This window comes from Phragmites australis, chromosome 4 (assembly GCF_958298935.1).
Source record: "Phragmites australis chromosome 4, lpPhrAust1.1, whole genome shotgun sequence".
Taxonomy (NCBI): domain Eukaryota; kingdom Viridiplantae; phylum Streptophyta; class Magnoliopsida; order Poales; family Poaceae; genus Phragmites; species Phragmites australis.
Genome location: NC_084924.1, coordinates 16641886 through 16668207, shown reverse-complemented (window position 1 = coordinate 16668207; position 26322 = coordinate 16641886). Strand labels below are relative to the sequence as shown.

General features: G+C 44.1%; 2 protein-coding genes and 1 long non-coding RNA gene across 4 annotated transcripts; all 3 read right to left on the bottom strand.

Annotated features, from left to right (window-relative positions):
* Window positions 1-3235: 3235 nt before the first annotated feature.
* Window positions 3236-6164, bottom strand: LOC133915837 (protein WRKY1-like). Of its 2 annotated transcripts, none has more exons than XM_062359179.1 (4): window positions 5993-6164; window positions 4736-5593; window positions 4529-4657; window positions 3236-3827 (listed from the first exon to the last, which is right to left on the bottom strand). In XM_062359179.1, the coding sequence occupies exons 2-4, from the start codon at window positions 5506-5508 to the stop codon at window positions 3683-3685; spliced, it is 1047 nt and encodes a 348-aa protein (XP_062215163.1). In that variant the 5' UTR covers window positions 5509-5593; window positions 5993-6164; the 3' UTR covers window positions 3236-3682. The 2 variants fall into 2 exon arrangements, with proteins under 2 accessions (XP_062215163.1, XP_062215164.1); XM_062359180.1 differs by having other exon boundaries at window positions 4529-4654.
* A 1447-nt stretch (window positions 6165-7611) lies between these two features.
* Window positions 7612-16163, bottom strand: LOC133915835 (probable prefoldin subunit 4). Its single transcript, XM_062359177.1, has 3 exons — window positions 16001-16163; window positions 15767-15877; window positions 7612-8257 (listed from the first exon to the last, which is right to left on the bottom strand). Exons 1-3 carry the CDS (start codon window positions 16007-16009, stop codon window positions 7997-7999), a joined length of 381 nt encoding a protein of 126 aa, XP_062215161.1. The 5' UTR covers window positions 16010-16163; the 3' UTR covers window positions 7612-7996.
* On the bottom strand, window positions 9976-15742 carry LOC133915836 (uncharacterized). The gene is made up of 2 exons (XR_009909396.1): window positions 14167-15742; window positions 9976-10842 (listed from the first exon to the last, which is right to left on the bottom strand). It is a non-coding gene; the product is annotated as an uncharacterized LOC133915836 (long non-coding RNA).
* Window positions 16164-26322: the final 10159 nt, after the last annotated feature.

The following is a 26322-nucleotide window of genomic DNA, read 5'->3' as shown; positions in this document are numbered from 1 at the left end:
AAGCCCTTGTCATTCTTCTGAGCTGCCTTGATTTCATCCAAGAGGGTGGATTTGATCCCCAAATTTGCAAAATCCCTCCAGAACCATCTCGAGTCCAAGCGATCTGAAATCATCACAAAGTGTGGTATTCCTGGGCTCGACCTTAAGACAATTGCTGAGTCCTTCGACTCAGTGCATCAGGGACCACATTCGCCTTGCCAGGATAATAATGTACTTCCAGTTCATAGTCTTTGATCAACTCAAGCCATCTCCTCTGGCTCATGTTCAGATCGGCTTGAGTGAAAATGTACTTAAGACTTTTGTGATCCGTATAAATACGGCACAAATTTCCCAACAAATAATGGCACCAGATCTTCAGAGTGTGCACAACTGCCACAATCTCTAAGTCATGAGTTGGATAGTTCTCTTCATGGCTCTTCAACTGACATGAGCCGTAAGACACAACTCTGCCCTCTTGCATAAGGACACATCGGAGACCTATGCGGGAAGCATCACAATAGACGTCAAAGCTCTTGCCCACATCTGGCTAAGCAAGAACGGGAGCAATCGTGAGCAGTTTCTTCAAGGTCTGGAAAGCTGACTCACAGTCACTTGACCACTTAAACACACTTCCTTGCTTCAATAGCTCAGTCATTGACTTGGCAATCTTGGAGAAATTATCGATGACCCAGTGGTAATAGCCCGCAAGTATGATAAAACTCCGGATGTCGGTGACATTCTGGGGTTGAACCCAATTGAGCACATCCTGCATCGTGCTTGGGTCGACTATGACACCATCTTCAAACAATACATGTCCCAGAAAAGCAACTTCCTTGAACCAGAACTCACCCTTGCTGAACTTGGCATAGAGTTGGTGATCTCGAAGGCGGCCAAGAACAACACGGAGGTGTTCTGCATGTTCTTCCTCAGTCTTGGAGTATACAAGAATGTCGTCGATGAAGACCACGACAAACTTGTCAAGCTCCTTCATGAACATAGTGTTCATTAAGTACATGAAGAAAGTCGGAGCATTAGTCAGGCCGAATGACATGATGGTGAACTCATACAGCCCATAACGGGTCGAGAAAGCCGTGGAATATCCTCCAATCGGACCTTGATTTGATGGTAACCCAGCCTCAAGTCAATTTTTGAGAAAACTTGGGCACCGCTCAACTGATCAAACAGAATATCGATCCTAGGAAGTGGATACTTATTCGTGACCGTGGCCTCATTCAGCGAGCGATAATCCACACACATCCGTAGGGTACCATCCTTCTTCTTCACGAAGAGTGCCGAGCATCCCCAAGGTGAGGAGCTCAGACATATAAACCCCTTCTCTAGCAACTCATTCAACTGCTTCTTTAGTTATGTCAATTCATTAGGTGGCATCTTGTATGACCTCTTCAAAATCGGGGCCGTTCCGAGCAAAAGATCAATCGAGAATTCCACTTCTCGGTCAGGCGGCATTCCTGACAATTCTTCTGGGAAGATATCAAGAAATTCACACACCACTGGGATATTCATGAGATCCGTGGTGGTGACAACCTTTAGGGCATAAACACAAGGATCAATGCCCTTACGCTCCAATCGAACTCGCGCACTTGACAGACCATTAAGGGTGATGGTCTGCTGAGCACAATCCAAGACTACCTCATTCTTAGTGAGCCAATTCATTCCCAAAATGATGTGTATCCCTTTGGAGTCCATTACCAATAAATTTGCACCAAAGGGCATCTTGTTGATAATAATCGACACTCTGGGCACACAATGATTAACAAGAACCTTAGCTCCAGGGGAATATATGAGATAAGGTGTAGGGGTGGCACTAACTTTCAACCTGTATCGCCGAGTATAACTTTTCGCTATGAAAGAGTGCGAAGCCGCAAAATTAAAAAGAACAACTACGGGAATGATGACAGAGTAAAAACTCATACTCAACGTACCAATCAGCATGTTGTCACCCTCGTGAACTTCAACAGCGGTGCTGTGGCATGCTCGGCCGCGCTTGGGGACATGCAAAGCCTGGGAGGCTTGTGGAGAAGGTTGAGTGGATGGTGGAGGCCTTGGAGCAGTCACCGTGGCTCCGGGCTTTGGGTACGGACAATCACATGCATAGTGGTCAACACGGCCACAGTTGTAGCATAGGTCATCGGGGCCACCTGTCACACTCCCCTGCGAGACTGTGGACCTTGTAGGCTGCCCTTGAGGGGTGGAGAAAGATGGGCGCCACACCACCCACATCGGTCGTGGAGCTGTCGAGGCCGACATGTGAGATGGTGGAGATTGACTCTCCGTGCGAGCACGTTGAGAGCTCCCACTCATGGAAGACGATGAAACCCTCTTGCGCTTCTTCTCCTCTTGGTGGTTCTTTAGCTTGAACTCCACTACGAAGGAGGTTCTCACAAGCTTGTTGAAATTGGCAAACTCATGCGTCGATAGCCGGTCTTGCATTTTGGAGTTGAGTCCGTTCACGAAGCGGTATTGCTTCCGCTCGTCGGTGTTGACCTCATCTTGAGCATATTGTGCAAGGTAATTGAACACCTACATATACTCCATCACTGATCTACCTAGGTCTAGGAACTCACACCTCTTAATCACATGAGGCCCTTAGAGATATGGAAGTCGCGGAATGCCTGGCTGTACTCCGTCCAAGACACCCGGTGATTGACGGGGTGCATGGCTAAGAGGTTGGACCACCACGCGCCCGCCGTGCCTTGGAGTTGATGGGCGGCAAAGAGCGCCTTCGCGTGGTCCTCGCATGTTTTTCATAATGAATCTAGCAACATCAACCTTATGTTATCAATTTATATGACATTTTAACTATTGATGATCAAAGCTACAAATGTTTAACTTGGACAAATCTAAATGTACTTATATTTGAGATTAGAGGTAGTAATAAACTTGGCTTCATTCGACACGTGAGCTTCAACTACTTGAAAAGCCTGTCGTTTGGTTCATATTCAGCCTCAACTTAAAGAAGCTGAAGCTGATCATTTACCCCCTGACCCCCATAAACACTGGTCCACAATGTACAAAATGATCTTGAACTATGGTCCAATGACCAATGCATTTTCTTTTGCGCAATATGTGATGATCCTGCATTTTCCTTACTTATATTTTGCACTTAACTTTTGATGAGAAAATAAGATTTACATATTATAAAAAGTTATTTCCACCCATAATCGTTTAGCACGTTCTAAAAATACTCCTCACTTTAAGACCATAAGAGAATCTAACCCCACTGACCACTGGAGTATGAATGAATTGCTACAAAAGCAAACCAGCTTTTCTGCACTTGTTTCGATACTGTCTTGGTACATGGGGTATGAGGAGGTTAATTGGGGTTATTCAAGAAGATCTATTCGATGTTCCCCCCTTTTTCCAAGTTTACACGATTGTCCCTTTCGCCCCAACTTTTATCTTCCCTTCCAACTCTTCACACTACCCCCTGAGCTCTCAGGTGTCCTATCTAATGTCTTGTTCTTCCTCATCATCATTTTGATACCTACAAAAGGGAGACGAAAATTTTGCACTCTCCCACTTCACTCTCGCTACAAAGCATGTAGGTGAGGAGGCCAAACAGCAGCTAAAATGGCTCCTTTGTCACTTTGCAATCCTTGTTAACAAGACTGGAGCGGTTGTTCGCCGACAAGGGTTGGATTGCTGGCACTTCATGAAGACGATGTGATGATCAAGGAATTCTCTATGCTTGTGCAGACTGAGTTGGCATCCGAGTATGGTTGTGCTCACCCTCATATGTCACGATGAGCATCGACGAATCATCTACACACCTTTCGACATGTTTCCTCGCTGGGCAACCCCTCACACTGCTGCATTTGTAGTAACCCCTGCATTTTATTCAAGCAAGCAGTGAGTTGGTCTTTTGCCGATATCAAAATAGCAACGTGGTTGACTGATGATAATAGAAATACATTAAAACATGTTTCTATACTAGTGTTAGCTAAAAAGAGCCAAAGATATGTGTCTTTCATCAGACAACTATATTCATGTGGTTACCATTAATGTACAGGTGTATTTGTGTAATTTACTATCAAGATATTAACGCTAGAGACGAGGATGCGGGATAATGTAGATAATGAACCATCACTGCATAATCTTGGTTGCATTAAAAGGGATCCACTTTTAGCATCATGATTGATCAATTTCCCAAAAAGTGCTCGCGAAAGAAACAACATCATCCATAGAGTAATTATTTAATGTCACAGTAGTTAAGGTATCGACACCTCTTGGATACCAAAGCACCTTGATAGAAAACAAACTTAAATAATATCCTATAAAATATCCACTCAGATAAAGTGTGTTATGATTATCATTGGCACATTATTTATGAGAAGGCACTTGAGTATGTCATGGAAATATGCACTTGTACCATATTATAGCATTGCAAATGATGGCATCTTTGCTGACAAAATTGCTGCGTTAATATTGCTGCCATTAATTATAGCATCATCACAACTCATTTCTAGCATTATTTAATAAGAACACACATGCAAAGAAAAGATAAAGCTAGTCATCGTTCAGTCCATACCTAGGATGAGGGGAACCCTTAATTGGCTTCTGCCCATATTTCCTCCACGAGTATTCATCCGGAGGTATATCAGCAATCTTATTACTGATGGCGGGAACTTTGATCGACCTCTTCACCCGCAACTTCCTGCTAAAATACGAGAAGAAAAAAAAACATCTGATGATATTCTACCTTGCATTTAAAAAAACACTGGATTAGTGGACTTACCTCCTTTTTGAGCAATGGCACCTGCCTGTCACGGAACACTTGCCACTCCCAGCTTCCCCACGTCCCGAGCAACGCCTCCTTGGGGCCTGCCGTGCATTCACCGGGTCGCTCATCACAGGCCCACCGATCAAATGGAACGACGATGACTTGCCATCTAGGCTGGCCACACTACCATCCATGCTCAACGATGACAAGAAGGACCTGACCGACGACATCGTCCCTGTGCCACTAGTGCTATCAAACTTCACGTTAATCCCACTGTTGCTTCTCTTGAACATCTCAGCCTGCAACTTCTGCTGCTGTTGATTGTGGAACTGATGCCGTGATGACACATTGCCAAACTGAAAATGTGCGGACAAAGGCTGGACCATCTTAGGAGGTCCTCCAAGTGGGTGCAAACTCTGCGCATCCAAAGCTCCAGTTCTAGGATACAACTGCGCTGAACTAGGCGAAGGATGAGCGCTGTTCAACACCACCACCGGGGTGTTACTATCCAGGAAGCCTTTCTGACTGAGGAACCCAGGATTCTGTCTTCTGCTCACAAGCTTAGCTCTAGGATGGCTTGCGCTCCCGCCTGCGCCTGCGCCTGATGGTCCTGCTCCTCCTCCTCCATTGCCGAGTAGGGAGACCACCTTCCTAAACTTGGCACACGCTTCATCTGTCCCCAGCGCTATGCTCCTGAGCTGAACCGGGTCCTGCGGCTGGGAGAGCAAGGCGAGCACTCTGTGGCAGCTCTCCACGGCTGCCTTGTTCGCCTCCTCCACTTCCTCCATTATTCAGGCACCGAAAACAGACAGGATCCTCTCTTCAACTCTTCACAAGCACCTCAGATTATTCGCAACTGCCGAAGCAGCAGATCTGAATAGAAGAAATGAAGGAGGAAAAATTGCTCAGATTTAAGAAAACATCACCAAGGTTACCCTTTTATCGCAACACCACATAACAGCCAACGGAGAAGCACCGAGCCTCGAGCCTAGGAAAGGAAGCAGCTCGTGACCAGATCACGGGCTAGCCGTCTCCGCATGAAATCCCAGAAGCGGCGGGAGCGGGCACCGAGACCGACGTTGACGGCCGCCGCAAGAAACGATTCAAGCGGAGATTTCTTGCGTGCAGCCGCATCAGACAGCACAAGGACCACCACCGCTACACGGGCACCCGAAAGATTCCCCTCACCAAGAACTCGCCCCAGGCCCAGGAAAGAACCACACCGCACGAAATCAAGTACCGGAAAACCGCGGCTCGAGCTCGCGAACTCACCTCTTGTAGGATCCGTACACGCGGGGCAGCGAATCCAGGGGCGCTTCCCGGTGGTCGGAGGGCGGCGGTCGTCGCCCACGGGATGCTAATAAAGGAAGGTGTGAAGGCGAAGAAGGGGACGAAGAAGACCACACGCAGGGGACGAGAAAATAATAATTCCCAAGTCTTTCTTTCTTTTTCGCAGCCGAGGGCGCCGGTTTATATAAAATAGCAGCCGGGACCCTCCCGCTTTGAAAAAAACGACGCCCTCAGACTAAACTATTGCAGGGCCGTATTAGAAAACTGTGACCGTTGGGTCGATCACAACCGCTGGTTTTGCAATCAACGGCCGGATATGAGGATTTCCTTTTGGAGGGTTTTGTTTAGTATGGGTTGATGACCTGTTGGGGTCAAAATGTCAAAGACATGAGTCAGTGTGCAAGTGGGTTTTGTTGACTATTGCTATGGTCACATAGAAAACATTACCACCGCATGCAGACATACACTTTGCGGCTCGTTTTTTTTCCCTTCTTCTTTATGCAGACAGAGGGAGCATTGTAGCTTGTGTATACTTTAACATTGCAGATTTGGATAAGGCATCTTTATGTTTTGATAGTAGTGCAAGAGTAAATTTTACCTAACTCAGGGTTGTTTGGTAAAACTATCTCTGGTTCAAATTCTTAGCAGGGAGTGATTATCTGTAGGAAGTAATTTTATGGTTGAAAGTGATTCTCTAAAATAAAATATATAGAGAAAGTGATTCTGTGCAGGAAGTGAACTAGAAGAAGCTATTTTTTTTTTTAGTTCTCCAGCTTCTAGTTCATTTCAGAAAATCACTCCCAAAATTTCACTCAGTAAGTTAAAAGCTAAAACATGCTGCTTGACAAAGCTCCTCTGATTCCAACCAGAAAAACTGCTCTGAGAGCTCTTCTAAACAGACCCTCAGTCTTCAGATAGGGGTTTACTCGGCCGAGACTTGAAACCTAATTCAAGTCCTTTCAAATTTTTTAGATACGTCAGGATTAAGATTAGAGCTGTAAATGAGTCAAGCTCGATTAACTTCTTGTGAAAATGACTTGCCCTGTATGAAACTCCTCCTAGACGGGTCTCTAATATCATCCTGCTACTTGGTTGCAATCTTGGATCTGCCGATACAATCTACATTTTTGTTGCGATGCTTGTACCTTCTCGAACAGAGTACAAGATTCTTAGTATAATAATTAAGATTGGAATGCTTGTGGGGACAAAATTCTGGAGCGGTGACGTGCGGGGCTTGGTGAACTGATTCGTTGTATTGCAATCATCTATGAATGATAAGATGTATTATTTGTAGACTCAACGAGTAAGGGACACGTGAGCTCGTAGACCCCTCCTGTTGCATTGCACGCATCGGAGTTGACAGGTAGCTGGACCTGGAGGCTGGAGTGGAATATTCAAAACCCTGCATCTCTCTGCGAATTGTGTCGGCAGGATTTTTCAACTCCTTATCCAGGGTATAAGGTACTGTACAAATCTTCACATTGAGCCTTGCCATCAACACCAGAAATTTCAGCGTTTTCTCCCACTCACACAGGTCATAAGAAAATGATCAACATGTTTGCTGACAAAGGAGTGTAGTAGTGATTTACCACCCACACAGGTAAAATCGAACTGACGAAAAGTTCATGCCACGCCCGTTCACTTCAATTCATACAAACACTTCAGAACCGAACCATTCGCGAACTTGAGATAGCACAGGTACGTACTTTTGACCTCACTAACATCTAAGGTAATGATAGCAAGTTTCCCCACGATGCATGTTTAAACGAAACATATCCGTCTATCCCTTACGTTTATAAAGGTTGAGCAGCATTAACCTATTGCGGTACAAGCATCAACCATTAGCCGATGCATTATGTGGAAAGCTTTCAAAACTGAAACTCTCCCGATGTTACACAAGCCTACGCACAGGATATAGTGGGAGGACAGACGAACAAAAACAGATCCAGGACTAGAAAGAGCGCCATACAATTGAACTCACTGTTATTAATCTTCCTCCAAGTTGATGGCATCCTTAAACTTCCCATATAGTATCTTCTTCAGCTCAGCCATCTGGGCGAGGATGGATTCCTTCTCCTCCTCTAGCCTCTCCAGCTTCTTAGCTGCATCCTCTTTCATCTGCTCCAGCCTGGTCTCGACGTCATCCCTTGGCATGTGAGCAAACACTTCTCCAATTTGGAACCGCACCACATCTTCATCTGACAAGATGAGTTCGTTCCCAGCATCGTCAAGGTTTTCATTTGCTTCCTGGAACATACAATAGACAGGCAAATAGCATTTAAGGTTCAGGTGCCCCAGAAAAGTTAATTGGCCTGTTTGGATCATCCGGGTTTCATAGGAAACAGTTAAATTCCCAAGGAATCATGAAAATTCTTGAGTTACAACAGCAGCCTCCATCAGAAAGGAGTATGATCCTTTGGGAATTCAACTGTTTCCTATGAAACCCGTATGGATAGTGCCACTAGGCAACCAAAACTTTGAAATGATGTTGCAAAATAAGATTCTAATTTCATGATAGTATACTTAATTACATACAAAATACTTCTCGTGGACAGAACTAAAGGAACAGTGAAATGGTGCGATTGTTACAATCAATAATCAATAAGAAAGATAGTTATTGAGATACAGGTGAAAGTGTGTCTACTTAACATGAATTCAGAAAACATCAGATAAAAAATCTTTTTAAAAAAAATCCATCAGATAAACTGCAAGGTATGCCTAAATGCCTCATTTGTATACATCTACCGACATGTGAAGGGATGCACACGGAATAAGCATCTCAATGACCCATCCACAGCGATTTTGTGCAGGGATCCGCACAAAATAAGTACCATCAAGGTCCATCCGTAGCAACTTAGCATAACATCTCTAATGATAACTGGTTCGGAAGATGGCATTGAATACACATACTACCTCTAGTCTAAAACAGACATCCAACAATGCGTGCAGTCAACCTTTTAAAACTTTGACTACTAAAATAAGTAAAAGTATTGAGATTTGTTGCATGGCAATGGTATTAGTAGATATTTATCATACAAAATACCCCGCATTATTATACAAAATACTCCATATAGTAGAAAATGTAATGGTCAAATGTGTGTGTTGGAGGCTTTATCCATGTCCTAAATGACAAGTTTAAGAGACAGGGGAGTAGTAAATTAGTAGTTGCTAGCAACACTGAAGCAAGTTTCTTTTGGGTTCCTTGTTTTAATTAATGAAAGTTATGCCTTGAAGGCTGAGGATTGCCACAAAGGATGGAAATAAGATAAGTCAGCCAACCTCTGTACAACTCATATTAGGTAATAAGAAGCATCACTGAGCAACTTCAGTATCAACATTGTAAAGCCTCAGGCCTTCAGTCCAATAATATATTGTTTGACTGCATAATTGCATATTGGATCATTGCTTAAAACAGTAAGTTGCCCGGTCTCTGCAATCTCAGCTGCTGAAAAAACTCCTCAACATGGGATATTACATCACCAACCTTCAACCCAACCATTAAGAATATAGAACCTAAGAAATGAACTGGTTTTCAAGAAAATTTATAAGCATTTTAACTTGCACTTTTTCTCTCCCTTTTTTGTTTGTTCTTTTCAAGTCATGAAGAAATTAAAACATCAACTGTGAAAATCCTTCAATCATCCCCAAATCAACATATATTTGTCATTGTCTTGAATGTTTTGTACAATTAATAACTGTACCGAAAGTACCTCCATAGTTCATATTTAGTTGAAAAACTTTGGTATGAGGCAGATTGTATTATGGTTAGTGAGACATGCAAGGGCCTTCTATTGGTGAAGAGTGCAAGGGGCTTCTATTGCTGTAGAGCTTGAGTTGAAGAGGCGAGATGTATATAAGAGCTTGAGGTGAAGAAATAAATATTCATCATTCTGTGATAACTATGTTGTTTCAAACAACAAACTACAGGCAGCATTCAACTGTTTATATATATATATATATATATAGATCTTCAGTCTCCCTTTTCAGCCCCCTTGATTTATCTCCATATAACATTTACTTCTGCCTGTAGTTTGTTGTTTGAAACTACATATGTTATGAATTTTTTAAGATATCACATCGCAGATTAAACTGCCGCACCGTGGCACCAGACTGAGCCCCGGTCCGCACGCCTAGGCCAATTCATGCACCAAAGCACTCCCATGGAGTCAAAGTCAAACAACAAAACCAATCCAAGCATGCCACGACACCTCCCTTCCCACTCTACGAGCCATGCATGCAGGGAATATTTTCTTGCTCTCAATCCGTAAAATGTGATTTCTCTTGAACAGTAAGTCCGATTGACGATTCATTTGAAGCATATTGTTCGAAAAAATGTGCTTAACAAAACAAGATCAATGAAGGCTATGTTTTGAGAAAATTTAAATGATTACAATTAGAATTTCTTCAATTACATCAGAATTTTCGTAATTACAACTGCTGTGACTAAAAGGTTACGATTCACTGCAATACTGAGTTTCGATCCATAAGTTTCGATGCTTTCACTGAATCACGATCTTATCCACTATGAGTTACTATCAATTACGACAAGGAATGCTTCTAAGATACAATCATATCCATCACAAATTACGATTAGTTACATTTAGGTTCTCCACATAGTTTTCGATACTTGTGATCAAAAAAATTCATAATTACGATTGTTATTACTATATAGTTGAGATCGTTTATACTAATGAATTACAATCAGGTATTATTCACTAAAATTTCATAAAAATCACGATCCTATTCGCTACAAGTTGCTACCACTTTCAGTATGAGTATTTCTGGTTGCTATCATATACAGCACGAATTATTATCGGTTATGGTTAGGTTACCTAACTCCGCCTATGTTGTCTCGACATAGCCGGTCCCAAGCCCGGGGAAAGGAGGAGGGTTGTGATAGGCTTGGCGAGCCAACATAAAACTCAGCCACTCTTATGGAGATGAAACCCGAAAGAAAATCGTTGGGGCGTAACCCTCTTAGCGACGCGCTACATTGGAACCCGGATGTGGTGTTAAATGAGCAAGGGCCGGGCCGTCACCCCCTTAGTGGCGCGCCGTATCTTGATCTGGATACGGTGATAAGTGGGCAAGGATCGGGTCGTCGCATCCTTAGTGGCGCGCTACATCGGCGCCCGGGTGTAGTGAAAAATGAGCAAGGGTCTTCGCATTTGACTCGACGAGTGCGAAGGGTAAGGAAGCTAGCCGAGCCAAGTAGGATCCGCTTAGGTAGCTGGAACGTAGGGTCCCTGACGGGTAAGCTACGGGAGTTAGTTGATACAGCGGTGAGGAGACGGGTTAATATCCTATGCGTCCAAGAAACCAAATGGAAAGGACAGAAGGCGAAGGAGGTGGAGGATACCGGCTTCAAGCTGTGGTACACGGGGACATCTACAAATAAAAATGGAGTAGGCATCTTGATCGACAAGAGCCTCAAGTATGGAGTGGTAGACGTCAAGAGGCAAGGGGACCGGATTATCCTGGTCAAGCTGGTCGTTGGGGACTTAGTTCTCAATGTTATCAGCGCGTATGCCCCTCAAGTAGGCCACAATGAGAGCACCAAGAGAGAGTTCTGGGAAGGCCTGGAGGACATGGTTAGGAGTGTACCTATTGGCGAGAAGCTCTTCATCGGAGGAGACCTCAATGGCCACGTGGGTACATCTAACACAGGTTTCGAGGGGGTGCATGGGGGCTTTGGGTATGGAAGCAGGAATCAAGAAGGAGAGGATGTCTTAAGCTTTGCTCTAGCCTACGACATGATCGTAGCTAACACCCTCTTTAAAAAAAGGGAATCCCATCTAGTGACCTTTAGTAGTGGCCAACACTCTAGCCAGATCGATTTCGTCCTCTCGAGAAGAGAAGACAGGCGTGCTTGCCTAGATTGTAAGGTGATACCTGGAGAGAGTGTTGTTCCTCAACATAAGCTTTTGGTGGCTGACTTCCGCTTTCGGATACGTGTCCAGCGGGATAAGCGCGCTAAAGTCGCTAGAACGAAGTGGTGGAAGCTCAGGGGGGAAGCGGCTCAAGCTTTCAAGGAGAGGGTAATTAAGGAGGGCTCTTGGGAGGAAGGAGGTGATGCAAACAATATGTGGATAAAGATGGCGACTTGCATTCGGAAGGTGGCTTCTGAGGAGTTTGGGGTGACGAGGGGAAGTAGAAGCGAAGCGAAAGATACCTGGTGGTGGAACGAGGATGTCCAGAAGGCTATCAAGGAGAAGAAAGAATGTTTCAAACGCCTACACTTGGACAGGAGTGTTGACAACGTAGAGAAGTACAAGGTGGCGAAGAAGACCGCAAAGCGAGCAGTGAGTGAAGCAAGAGGTCGGGCGTATGAGGACCTCTACCAGCGGCTAAACACGAAGGAAGGGGAAAGGGACATCTATAAGATGGCCAAGATCCGTGAGAGGAAGACGAGGGATGTCAACCAAGTCAAATGCATCAAGGATGGGACAGATCGACTTCTGGTGAAGGAAGATGAGATTAAGAATAGATGGCGAGAGTACTTCGACCAGCTGTTCAATGGAGGAGGTGAGAGCTCTTCCATTGAGCTGGACGACTCCTTTGATGATGCCAACAGGCGTTTTGTACGAAGGATTCAGGAGTTTGAGGTCAAGGAGGCTTTAAAAAGGATGAAAGGAGGCAAGGCAATGGGCCCTGATGGTATCCCTATTGAGGTGTGGAGATGCCTTGGAGACATAGCAATTGTATGGCTAACTAAGCTTTTCAACCTTATTTTTTGGGCAAACAAGATGCCCGAAGAATGGAGGCGGAGTATATTAGTACCAATCTTCAAGAATAAGGGGGATATTCAAAGTTGTACTAATTACCGTGGGATTAAGCTGATGAGCCATACGATGAAGCTATGGGAGAGAGTCATTGAACACCGCTTACGAAGAATGACAAGCGTGACCAAAAATCAGTTTGGTTTCATGCCTGGGAGGTCGACCATGGAAGCTATCTTCTTGGTACGACAACTTATGGAGAGATACAGGGAGCAAAAGAAGGACTTGCATATGGTGTTCATTGACTTAGAGAAGGCCTACGATAAGATACCGCGGAATGTTATGTGGTGGGCTTTGGAGAAGCACAAAGTCCCAACAAAGTATATTACCCTTATCAAGGATATGTACGATAATGTTGTGACAAGTGTTCGGACAAGCGATGGTGACACCGATGATTTTCCAATTAGAATAGGACTGCACCAAGGGTCAGCTTTGAGCCCTTATCTTTTTGCTTTGGTGATGGATGAGGTCACAAGGGATATACAAGGTGATATCCCATGGTGTATGCTCTTTGCAGATGATGTGGTGCTAGTCGACGATAGTCGGACGGGGGTAAATGGAAAGTTGGAGCTGTGGAGACAGACCTTGGAGTCGAAGGGTTTTAGGCTTAGTAGAACTAAAACTGAGTACATGAGGTGCGATTTTAGTACTACTAGGCACGAGGAGGATGAGGTTTGCCTTGACGGGCAGGTGATACCTCAGAAGGATACCTTTCGATATTTGGGGTCGATGCTGCAGAAGGATGGTGAAATCGATGAAGATGTGAGCCATCGAATCAAAGCCGGGTGGATGAAGTGGCGCCAAGCTTCCGGCGTCCTCTGCGACAAGAGAGTACCACAGAAGCTAAAAGGCAGGTTCTATAGGACGGCAATTAGACCTGCGATGTTGTATGGCGCAGAATGTTGGCCAACTAAAAGGCAACATGTCCAACGGTTGAGTGTAGCGGAGATGCGCATGCTGAGATGGATGTGTGACCACACAAGAAAGGATCGGGTTCGGAATGAGGACATACGTGATAGAGTTGGTGTAGCACCAATTGAAGAGAAGCTTGTCCAACATCGTTTGAGATGGTTTGGGCATATACAACGCAGGCCCTCAGAAGCGCCTGTACATAGCGGAAGAATAAAGCGTGCGGATAATGTCAAGAGAGGTCGAGGTAGACCAAACTTAACATGGGAGGAGTCGGTAAAGAGGGATCTGAAAGACTGGAATATCACCAAAGAACTAGCCATGGACAGGGGTGCGTGGAAGTTAGCTATCCACGTGCCAGAGCCATGACTACACTTGCAAGATCTTATGGGTTTCATCTCTAGCCTACCCCAACTTGTTTGGGACTGAAAGGCTTTGTTGTTGTTGTTGTTGTTATGGTTAGGTTACCTAATAAGGTCTACTACGAGTAACGATCAGTTGTAACTAAATCATAACTACGACTGTTGTGACTAAAAAGGTTACGATTCACTGCACTACTGAGTTGCAATCATGTTGCAATCGGTAATGTTGTAACTATATTGTTCAGCATGTTATAACTATATTGTTCAGCATGTTATAACTAGAGTGTTTACCATGTTGTAACTAGTCAACACTCGATCATACATATTGTAACTAGATTGTCTACCATGTTGTAACTATATTGTCTAGTATGTTGTAACTAAAATGTCTACTATATTGTAACTACTCCACACTCAATCATACATGTCATAACTAGATTATCTACCATATTGTAACTAGAGTGTTCACCATGTTGTAACTAGAGTATACCATGTTATGATTTGTAATCACTAGACAATGCATTATCGTAACTACAATGTCTACTATGTTGTAATTATGTTGTCGTAACTAGAGTATCTACCATGTTGTAACTATGTCGCTCAGCCTATTGTAACTCAACTATTTCTGAATCACAACTATAATTCAAGTTGTAACTGCAGTATAGCACAAAACGCAACTAGGTGACTTACATGGATGTAACTCCGTTATGATCCTAAAACTTTATCAAAATATAGCCTTCATGGATCTCATTTTGTTAAGCACATTTTTTTCTAATAATATGCTTCAAACGAATCGAAATCGGATCTGTGGTTCTAGAGATATTGCATTTTAACGATTGGAATCAACAAAAGATTCGCTACATGCAAGCTTGCCTGGTGGGTGGGATGGTGGGTGACGTGGCCCAAGCTGGTTTGTTGGCTCCTTTGTTTTGTGCATGTAGGTGGAAAATAAGCACAGATGCCTGCACCCAACTTGTGTGCACAGTGAGTCTGTTATGCATGTATGCCTTTTTCATAACACACAAGAATCAAGGTTACCACGAATTCCTAGAAGGTGTAATTCCTCGTAAAACATTTTTTCCCAACTCTTTGAATAAGGCCTCAATATTACTACCGATTTGCAGTTATAGCCTTTATGTGCTAACTAAGAACCTAAAAAATCTAAATCTACCAGTAGAAAATTCGACCACCCAACTGAAAAATAGCCAATAACGCACATCGAACAACCAGATAATAATGCAATGACGTATTGCCATGCCACAACGAAGAAGAAACTCACAGACATAAAGAAAGAGCAATCCCTTAGAACCTAAGGACGCAGGCAGCCAGGCACAGACGAGTCCATAAATTAGTCCATCTTTCTAGCAAATGACAGCAGAATGCAAACGGGGCTCAGAGCTAAACCAAATATCACCTCCTGAGAAGATGAAATAACATAACACAAGTCCACCGGATCCTAAGTTCCTCAGAGCTACTCTCTCATCCATCCTCGCAAGCAAATCAAGAAACGCGCATCACGGACATAGTACCATGACCCCCAAGAACCTATAAACCTAGCGCGCCGGCGCCTTTCGAGTTGCTAAAGGTCTAATCTGCTCAAAGACTACATCCGATGCTCCGTTGTCACCTCACTTTTCAACAGAATCAAGAAATGGTCCAAGAAACATTAGGGGCGGGGAAAAAGAAGAGAGAGAAAGCAAGGAGTCTACCTTTGCGAGCTTGATCTCGTCGTGGAGTTCGTGGAGGCGGTTGTTGAGGCGGCCGAAGCGGTTGATGTTCTGCTGGTCCTCCCACGTCACCTGCGCCTCCGTGCCATCTCCCTGCGGAATCAGTGTCCCCAAACCCCGACGACGACCCAGCCAAGAACCCCCAGATCAAACGCGTTCGCCCACAAAGATCAAAGTGAAGACAGGATTAGGCCGTGGGATTGGCCCGGCCCCTACCTGCTGCATCTCCGATCCCTTCTGGGTTGCGCTCGCCGGAGATTCGAAGCGCAGGCGTGGTCTTCCGCTCTCTGGCGTTCAGAACTTGCAATCGACGGCGCAAGATTTGGGCCAGAGCAGCGACGGTAGGAGGGGAAGGGTTTTGAGGGGCAAAAGCGACAAAAGGGAGAAATGAATGGAGATGGTAAATTAGGGAAAATTGTTTGTATGCCCGTTAATTTAGTTGTGTATTCATTCTAGCCTACATATTATTGACATAGGTAGCATCATATGTCATTAAGAGAAGGTGATATTTTATCGAAACATAGTTAAATTAGTGACAATTAGACAAATCCTTAGTAAATTACTAGTCCATTGAATTTCCTAATAATGCACAAATCCATGATGATACAAGGAAAACACTGAAAGGAGAAGCTAATCTCACGGTTGAGAAGAAATGGCTTCCAGGATTAAAAGGAACATTTTTCTCTTCCTATTACACGGTGATAGATTTAGGGTTACTAAGGGTCTATTTATTTTGGCTTGCAGATTACAAATTATTATCATAATCTGTAAGCTGAAACATATATACTAGATTGTAAAAGCTAGATTATACAATTCAGTCTTTAGATTGTAACAATCCAGCAATCTGTCTTCCACCAGCTTCTTTAGATTATACAATTCAGCTTTCATAATTCATAATCTACAAGTTGATTTTCACAATCCACAGCTGCTACCTCACCTGGCTGATCCATGTTCTTGGTTCCAGATCAGATGGTATACAAATTATGCGGTCCATCTATAGCTAATTTGTGTCCTGCAGGGAAGAAGAAGCATACAGAGATTGTAAAGCATTACGATCGACTGAAGCTTTGGACAAAAGTCAGCGAGTTCAAACATAGTAGACTCTCATCGAGGTTCACACTCATATGGCGGATAACTCATGGGTTTCATCTTGAAATTAGGTATTCTGGTTCATCAAGATATCAAGCCCTCGTCCATGAGATCTCTAAGTTAAATCTTTGATAGGAGCTTTTATGGTTTGTGACAAAGACTAACAGCAATGAGTCAGGCAATGGAGGCAACTTAAGACTGAGTGAGAACTCCTGAGTTGCCACATAAATTGAGTGACAGATTCTTAATTGCCACCCTTTGTTTGAGGGAAAACAATTAACTATCCATGAGACGCTAAATATAATGTTTATAGTTAAACCAGGTAAATTTGAGCGTTGTATTGCCCCAAAAGCCCTTAGCATCCTTGCAGTACCCTATAACCAATGACTGATTTTTTATTTAAATTAACGGGCAAAAGAGTTGCCTATTTGCTAATCCTTTCGGCTTTGTAATCCTGCCCATTCGCGCTCCTTTTTTTAATAAAAAGGCCTACTCTCCATGAACTTGCCTCGTCCTTGATCTTAGCAACGAGGACAGAGAAGCTTGCTCCTTTTGTTGGAATATTCTTTCGTTTCGCTCGTTCTAAACCTCCCAACACAGCAATATGATCACTCGGGTGCCCTTGTTCGGAACTTCAGCAGTCCACGCTTCCGACCATTAGTAAATCGACAGAGAATGCTTATATATTCGGTTAGGATAACAGTCTTACACCTTATCTTGTATTGATTAATTAAAAAAATGATTACAACCGAGGATATGTAGATTTAATATTAAGGCTCTAGGCGGAATGAATATAATCTTGCAATGGATCTCTATTGGGTGTCTCTGATTTCTACCCGACTAAGTTTACTTTAGGATTAGCAACTTCTTAGCTCAAAAGGCGTGTGTTGACTTGTGATCTCTTGTGTGTTGATTAGCGTGCTTTGAACATACCCCTATCCCCTTCTTTATAGTCGGGATGAGGCATTCACATCCTATTTAGACTCATTTGAATATAAACTTTTCAAATTGTAACTCTCCCAGACATCTAGAAATTCCTTTTCAAATATAGGGATGATCTTAGTGTCGAATATAATAAAGTACCGAACATTTTATCACATGTCTTATGTGCTCATGACGATTATAACACCTATCGAAACGAGTAAATGACACATATATGATAGGTATCCATTGTAGATATACCGTATTTATAATAAATATATAATAAATAATTATATATTTCTCGTGAAACGCTATGTCCATCCACACTACCGGAAACGATGTGTATGCCGAGTGCCTACATGTATGCCGAGTGCTATATATCGGGCACTCGGCAAACAACCACCTACGCCGAGTGCCGAACGAAAACACTCGGCAAACAAATAGGCACTCGGTAAATACCTCAAAAAAACACTCGGCAAACCATAGCACTCGACAAAATTGAGAACAAACACTCGGCGAATTCGGGCACTCGGCAAACAACGCGCCACGTGTCCCTCCGTTCGGCGGCTGACGGCGAGTCACCCCTTTGCCGAGTGTCGTCTAACGGACACTCGGCAAACAGAAATGTTTGCCGAGTGCTCGATATTAAGCACTCGGCAAACTTTTTTTTTCTTTATTTCCTTTTTGGTTTCCTTTTGTTCTCTTTTCTTTCTCGTAATAACAACCAACCAAAGGCCGCCACATCGATTCCGATACTACTACAGTATGATTTAAGAATGATATTGTTATGAACTTGGAGTTAGAATTCAGTCGTGCTTCAAGATTGAGATGCAGCAGATGTGGACTCCTGGGAGCGGCCCTTGGAATCAGTTGTGCTCTGAAAGAGAATAACAATTCTTCTTCCTTGCCTTAAAAAAGGAATTTCTCGACTATATCCTATCATTCCAGCTGTCATCCAGACAAAGAAGGAATTTTCAATGCTTGCCAAGTGGAAGAAGCAAAAGCAGATTAGCTTGACACACTAAGCTGCCCTTCTGATCTATGGGTTTTGCTTGGTTCATCGTTAAGTGCATCAGAGGAGGTAGCTGGTAACATAGTGAGAAGTGGTGAAATAAAAAAGTGACTTCATTTGGCGATTCTTGGATGGATAACATGTTTGCTATGTTCCATCGAAATCTAACTTTATGGACAACTCTTTTTCATAAGAAATTATTTGATGGATATAAGTCAAATTTGATCTGCAAGTACATAAAATAACGAACAAAAATGGGTAGAAAAATATGAGACTTGCCATAGTGTCATGATATGATACGTAGAGGCCAAGATAAAAAATTGAGAAGGTTTCGCAAAAGTTGTCACGTACTATGCTTAGAAACCAAAGCATCTCCGAGGAAGAATCGTGGTTTCGAGAGGGAACGGATCAGATTTGAACCCGAAGTGACGTTTGAATCGTCGTTTGACCTTGAAACTTTTTTTACACTCAACATACAACATAGCATATTCGATGTTAAAATTTGGCATTTTTCTGGGTCAGTTTGCTATTTTTAATTCATTAAGTGCATTTCTAGGCTTTTAATGGATATAAGTCAAATTTGATCTGCAAGTACATGAAATAATGAACAAAAATGGGTAGAAAAATCATATTCATGTTTTTGAGTCTATTTTTAGGCCTTACCCAAGAAATGAAAAGAAATTTGAAACATCTGGGCGGCAACACTCGACCAGCAACATGTAGCTTATTGGTTTTTTAATTCTAAAAAAAAGCAAACGAAGTCAGAAAAATATGAGACTTGCCATAGTGGCATGATATGATACGTAGAGGCTAAGATAAAAAATTGAGAAGGTTTCGCAAAAGTTGTCACGTACGATGCTTAGAAATTGAAGCATCTCCCAGGAAGAATCGTGGTTTCGAGAGGGAACGGATTAGGTTCCAACCCGAAGTGACGTTTGAATCGTCATTTGACATTGAAACTTTTTCTACACTCAACATACAACATAGCATATTCGATGTTAAAATTTGGTATTTTTTTGGGTCCGTTTGCTATTTCTAATTCATTTAGTGAATATGTAGTAAAAAAAAATTTCAGGTGTTTGCCGAGTGTCTATGTTTTACACTCGGCAAACCACGTGTTTGCCGAGTACCTTGAACTCACACTCGGCAAACCAGTTGTTTGCCGAGTGTTCTAGATTTGACACTCGGCAAATATTTCACACTCGGCAAAGCAGCGAATATAGGGTTTCCCCACCCCGCGCGCGGGGACAGATCGAAAACTGTCCCGTGCGCGACTCCCCTCCTGCTGCCGCCGCCTCGGCCTGCTCCCGCCCCCCGTCCGCCGCCGCCTCGGCCCGCCGCCGCCAGCACCGCCGCCTCGCCCCCCCCCCCCCCCCCCCCGCCGCCAGCGCCGCCGCCCCGCCTCCGCCGCCAGCGCCCCCGCTCCCATCCCACGCCGCCCCCCTCCGCCGCCAGCGCCGCCTCGGGCCGCCGCCGCCCCTCCGCCGCTAGGTGCGGCTGAGTCTGAGTCTGACTCGCCTATACCTACGGCTGCGACTCAGTCTGGGGATGAGGAGGAGCAGGTAGAGGAGGAGCAGGTTGACCAGGGGGGTAGCTCTAGCTCTACTTCTTCTCGTGTGTGGCTGCGTGGTCCTTCGAGCCTCCCGAGGCGACCGGTGCCAATGGCTAGACGCCCGCTCATTCGACTAGATGGAGAGAAGTAAATGGCTCTCTCTACTCTCATTATTTTTTTGCCTTTGTATCTTCAATATTTCAACACATACTAATAAATTGCCTTTACACTTGTGCAGGAACTGGCTGAGGGTTGGAGAGGGTGACCACTCACGCCATGTAAACGGCATCCTTGGACTTTTGATCAAGGAGAAGTTCCCTGGCATGGTTACTTTGGGCGGAGTAATCGAGCCGGCATACACATGGGCTCACTATGCAGCCGCGCCGGACGCCCGTGACTGGGAGGGAAGGGTGTTTCCCAATAGAGCCGAGCGGGTGAAGGCCGAGCTGTGGGTAAGTTTCGTTCGCACTACATTAGTCAATACTAATCGCATGGAAACTATTTAACTAATGATTGGATCCGTCGCGTCTATATGCAGGATTTTTTTAGATGCGAGCCGGGCTTGGAGGCTAGGGCAGCTGCTGTCATCGACAAAGCTGCCAAGAAACTTGTTAAGGATATGCACTATGAGGCGCGCGTCCAGGCCGTGATCAAATTTCACGCGGAACACCTTGGAGCGAAGGTGACAAAAAAAGACGCTAGGACCATATCTCTGACCCGGGAGTAGTACCTGAAGGTAAAGTACTATAAAGCTTATTGTTCCTTAGATTACTAACACTTAATTTCTTCTTCTTATATATCATGCACTTGATTATTTAGGTGCCTCCGGGGTGGTGCGCCGGAGACCTTCCGTGCTGGTTTGTGATCGTGGACAAGTGGTGCGCTCCCGAGTGGGAGGAGAGTCACAATGCTTGCCGGGAAAGGCGATTGTTGATGCCTGGCGCGCCACACCATCAAGGCAACCTCAGCCTGACTGGTTTCGCGGCTAGATGGGTATGCAATAGCATCTGTTGTTCCCAAGCTCAGTTCTCCTTAATTTCTGTGCGGGCGTCCCCTTTATGAATGTTATTGCTTTTCTGTTGCAGTCGGCAAAAAATGATGGTCAGCCTCTCTCCCAGTTCAAGGCTTATGCTTTGGCCCATAAGTCGAAGGCGATGCACGGGGTTGCTTATGACCCGAATGACCCGGCCTCAGCGTACACCAACGAGAACGTTAAGGCTCGCCTGGATGGATACACATCGATGGCAAAGGAGGTCCACGGCCCAGACTTTGATCCGAGCGAGCAGGATCTTGATGGGGAAGTGGTTATGAGGGCGGGAGGAGGCAAGAAACATGGTCGGTTCTGGATTGGCGACGGCACACTCGATACGGCCACCACTCCCTCTCTCTCTCAGCTTAGAGCTCAGAGCACGAGCTCAGGTCCGGGTATACGCCCTCGCCCAGAGCCTACACGGATTGCGATGAACGAAATGCAGGTTAGTTCTGTTCCATTCATCCTCCACTATCTTTACATGCTTTGCATTGGAACGATGATGAGATTGCGATGACATACTTAGGCCCAGCTGGATGAAGAAAGGAGGCTCCGGCATGAATTAGAGAGATCGTTCGAGGAGAGGATGGCGGCAGAACGATCCCAGTGGTATGCGATGATGACGCCCCTTTATGCTGCAATGGGCCAAACTCCGCCACCGATGCCAACCCCTTCTCGTCCACTTGCTCCACAGGCTCCAAACACTCCTGTGAGTTAGTTTATAACCTTGTAATCACCATTATTACCATTCTTACAACCATAGAGTGTTGTGCTAACTATCTACTTTGTGCAGTATCCATCAGAGGGATCGAATACGCCTGGAGCTGGAGGTTCGCACTTTGGTACTCCACCTCACTTTGGTTTGTTCTCCTCACTTTGAAAACTTACTTTTGTAACCCTATATCCATACTTACCATTTCTGTTTACTTTCAAATGCATATTTCTTAATTAGCGTTTTTGCTCCTTAATTGATGCAGGTTAAGGTGGTAATCAAGTGTTAAGTCCGTTACGGCCTGCTACATTTTCTTTTTGTTTGGACTATGTTTTGCTATCTTGTCACGATAATTTGTCATGTTTGTGTCACTTGCGACGGTTTATGTGATGTTTGTGTAATATGCGATGTTTATGCGATGGTTTATGTGATGTTTGTGTAATATGCGATGTTTATGTGACGGTTTATGTGATGTTTGTGTAATATGCGATGTTTATGCGACGCTTTATGTGATGTTTGTGTAATATGCGATGTTTATGCGACACTTTATGTGATGTTTGCGTAATATGCGATGTTTATGTGAAGGTGGTAATCTGTGAAATATATATATATTGTTTTGAAATTGCAGTGACAATTTTGAATTTGGTATGATTCAATTGTCGATCTGCCAAATACCAGTTTGCCGAGTGTTACACTCGGCAAACAATGCTATGCCGAGTGTTACACTCGGCAAAACGGACACGTGTCACAAGGCTGTTCAATCTGGCATTTTGGATGCCACTTTGCCGAGTGTCCACGGGATACACTCGGCAAAGCGTGGCACGTGTCGCTAAACTGTGCTATTTGGGTGCTATTCTGTGCTCACTTTGCCGAGTGTATACTACGGACACTCGGCAAAGTGTCCTCGTGTTTGCCGAGTGTATCCCTGAGGCACTCGGCACAGTGTCCTCGTGTTTGCCGAGTGTATCCCGTGGACACTCGGCAAAGAGGCCGTTAACGCCTTGGCACCGTTAGATCACTTTTTTTTTGCCGAGTGTCGTATTTGGCTCTCGGCAAATATGTTTGCCGAGTGCACGATATAAAACACTCGGCAAACAGTGGTTTGCCGGTACTGTGTATGCTGACAATGATATACCGAGTGTTACACTCGGCAAACATATTGCCGAGTGTTTTAAGGCCTTCGCCGTGTGCCCTAGACACACGATAAAGTCTTGAAATCCGGTAGTGCCACCATTGGTTAACTAACTCAATATGGGGCCTTGACTCCATCCGGAGGGGCGGCCTGCAACAGCTATTGCACGACGTGCGTCCATATTCGTCGAGTGTATCTCCATTGGGCGAAGGGATGGTCTGCAGAGGTGGCAGAGCACATTATTTCGCTAGCTCCTTGCTGCAGGTCTGCCCAATGTCCACAGTCGGTTTTGTACGGCACGCCATGTAAAGAATTTATATTTCAGCAGCCCCCACACCTTCCATATCAGGTGTCAGAATTGTCCCATGTACGCTGAGCCAGCCATGTAATCACCATGGGCGGTGAGCTCCCGGTAGATGCCATCGGATGTTGGAACGTGGTGATTGCATAGAGGTTAAGGTCTCGGATCCAGCTGTTGTTTGTGATGGCTTCGATCAGAGTTCTCTTTTGTTTTAGCCTCTCGGCAGTTGGTCATTTAGACATAATGCGGTCCAGAAGGAGGTTTTGTGCCCATTGTCTACGGCACTTCATGTGGAGGTCACGAACATAAGTTTATCCGTTTCGTCGCATGGCGTCTCCGTGCCGACCCAGGGCTTATTTTCATATTTCCACTTGTGCCACAGCCAATGAAGACAACGAGCTCGCGCAAAACATTCAAACTCAAGGATTCCAAGGTCGTCCTTACTAGTCGGTCTGTGGACACATTTTCAGTTAACTTTACATTTCCCTCCTCCCAAGTAGAGTCGGTTCCTATCCACTTTACATGCCCTTTTCTTGTTGATTGCTTTGAGGACTTGCTTTGGAGCGAGCCGTGAGGAAGTAGATTGGTTGGAAGGTGATCGAATTCCCATCCGCATGAGTTAGCTAAGTTCTTCCCTTTCCATGATGCAAGAATCCCCATCGCTTTAAAAAATCCACCCTATTTAGTATTTGTATCGTCAGTGTCACTACGTAAAATATAAATAAGGGTGACAGATCATAACCGTCGTAGATGACGGGTTCCGCATCTATCATCCTGAACGCGTCACTGATGACATGTAATAAGTGACGGGTCAAGTTTTGATCTGTCATCAATAAAATCATAAGTGATGGATCATAATTATGATCCATCACTAATGTTAATTTTACAATAGATATAAAAATCAGTTAACTCAGAGTGTCTTCGGTTAAATGGACATAACTTTTATATACAGACTCCGATTTCGACGTTTTTTGACTCTACGAATATCTAAAAAAAAGTTACATCCGTTTCTCTCCAACTTCATCGGGTTCGGCAAAATTTTCGAGGCCTAAAACGGCTTGAAAGATTGAGATCTAAAAAAAAATTGTAATGTTTGGATCATTTTCTGTATTCCTGAATAACGTCATTAGTGACAGGTCATAACTTGACCCGTCACTTATGACATGCCTATGAGACCATCACCGATGAGTTAGTCATTGATGACAGATCAAGTTTTCATCCGTCACTAATGACTGGTATTAATGACGGGTTACAACTACGACCTATCATTTTTATCATAAGTGACGAGTCATATATTGTGTCTACTTTGTCTGTTTTTCACGTAGTGTGTATCAGCAGGAGTCCAAAGGGATGTGAGGATTGAGTCGAGGTCCAAGGACTGACATCTGATAGGGGCTACAAGGGACTTGTGAAAATTTGTTTTGACTCTGGTGACGTTGCCGAAGCAGTTAGGATTTGTGCAATGGCCGGGGCATCTTTTTTTCTTTGGGTTAATGAAGACTACAGTGTCATCGGCATATATTGAGATTTCCTCACGTGTGGGGCACATACTCATAAAGCGTTTAGGGTGTGATTGTTTGCCTACATGTGCTACTGTCTATATGAACCGTCAGTGGTGCAGCTTGATCAGAGAACTATGGGGCGCTTACGGCGGAGCTTTAGTTAGCGTGCAGGACACGATAGAGGCGTAGTTCCCCGATTTGGTGTAGAGCACACGGTGATGGTAGTCATGGAAGTCCGAGCTATCCATGACAAGAATTCAGCAGAATGTTAGACTTTACACTTCAAATAAACAATTAGATTCTACTGGACAAATGCTCTTTCTTAAACAATTAGATTTGTTTAAGAAACCATCTATGATTATGTTTTTTTAACCATATGTGATGACTGGTTGGTGGTAGTGAGCATTAGGGACTAATGCTCTTTCTTTAGAGGGGCAGGACACCGCAACGGGTGCCCCTGGTGGCTGGTGCACCGGTTGCAGGTGCAGCTTATTATTACTGCATTCAGCATGTGCAATAACTTGTGCATCGACGCAGATTATTCACGTTCTTTAGGTAAAAACGGATATATACATATATATATTCTCTGCAATCGGTAGTGTACAGTACACTCTTGTGACCAGATAAATACGCATTACTACCCCTAGCAAGAATTCACAACACATTCAAGCATCCTTCCTAGTTATCCTGTCAAACAGCCCCCAAAAAAAAAAAAAAACAGTGGCAAGAGAACCCCTTCAGCGGCTTTTGCAGATGGCCATGATGCTGGCGCTTTAAGGGGTGGTTGGTTGTCTATATAAATGAATCTGGGTTTGGTAAAGTGTGTTTGGTTATCTGCATATACTGTTTGCATGTACTGTTTCAGATTGATTCGGTGGATGCAAATATACGTCCGCAGTTTGATCCGACGGATATAGACTGTTGTATCCACTTATATAGATAAATTTACTTATTAGTATCATAAAATCACCTTCATACGAATAAACAATTAGAATCTCAACTCTTGCATCCATTTATGTGATCTCAGATTCAGTCGATTAAATAGAAACTCAACTTCGTATATTCAAACATATATAACCAATAAAACACTCTTTTTTAAAACAAACATAACTCCGCTCAACCTGTTTCCCCTCAACCCGTTTCCCATCGACCTGCGGATACGGTGATTTAAAATACCAGACTGAGGTCATTCCACCGATGACTAAAATGACCGTGAGCTTTTGTAGTATTCAGCAGATGGGTCTGTTAGGCCATCTCCAGCAGAAGAGACATTTCTGCAGATCCGGA

Bases quoted from the DNA above. Each gene is read 5' to 3' on its own strand.
- LOC133915835 (XM_062359177.1), bottom strand. The intron at 8,258-15,766 runs GTAGACTCCTTG...TGTATGTTCCAG, and splicing joins ACGAGATCAAGCTCGCAAAG to GAAGCAAATGAAAACCTTGA.
- LOC133915837 (XM_062359179.1), bottom strand. From the start codon at position 5,508: ATGGAGGAAGTGGAGGAGGCGAACAAGGCAGCCGTGGAGAGCTGCCAC. The intron at 4,658-4,735 runs GTAAGTCCACTA...CTCGTATTTTAG, and splicing joins TGCCATTGCTCAAAAAGGAG to CAGGAAGTTGCGGGTGAAGA. The intron at 3,828-4,528 runs GTATGGACTGAA...AATAAAATGCAG, and splicing joins AAGGGTTCCCCTCATCCTAG to GGGTTACTACAAATGCAGCA.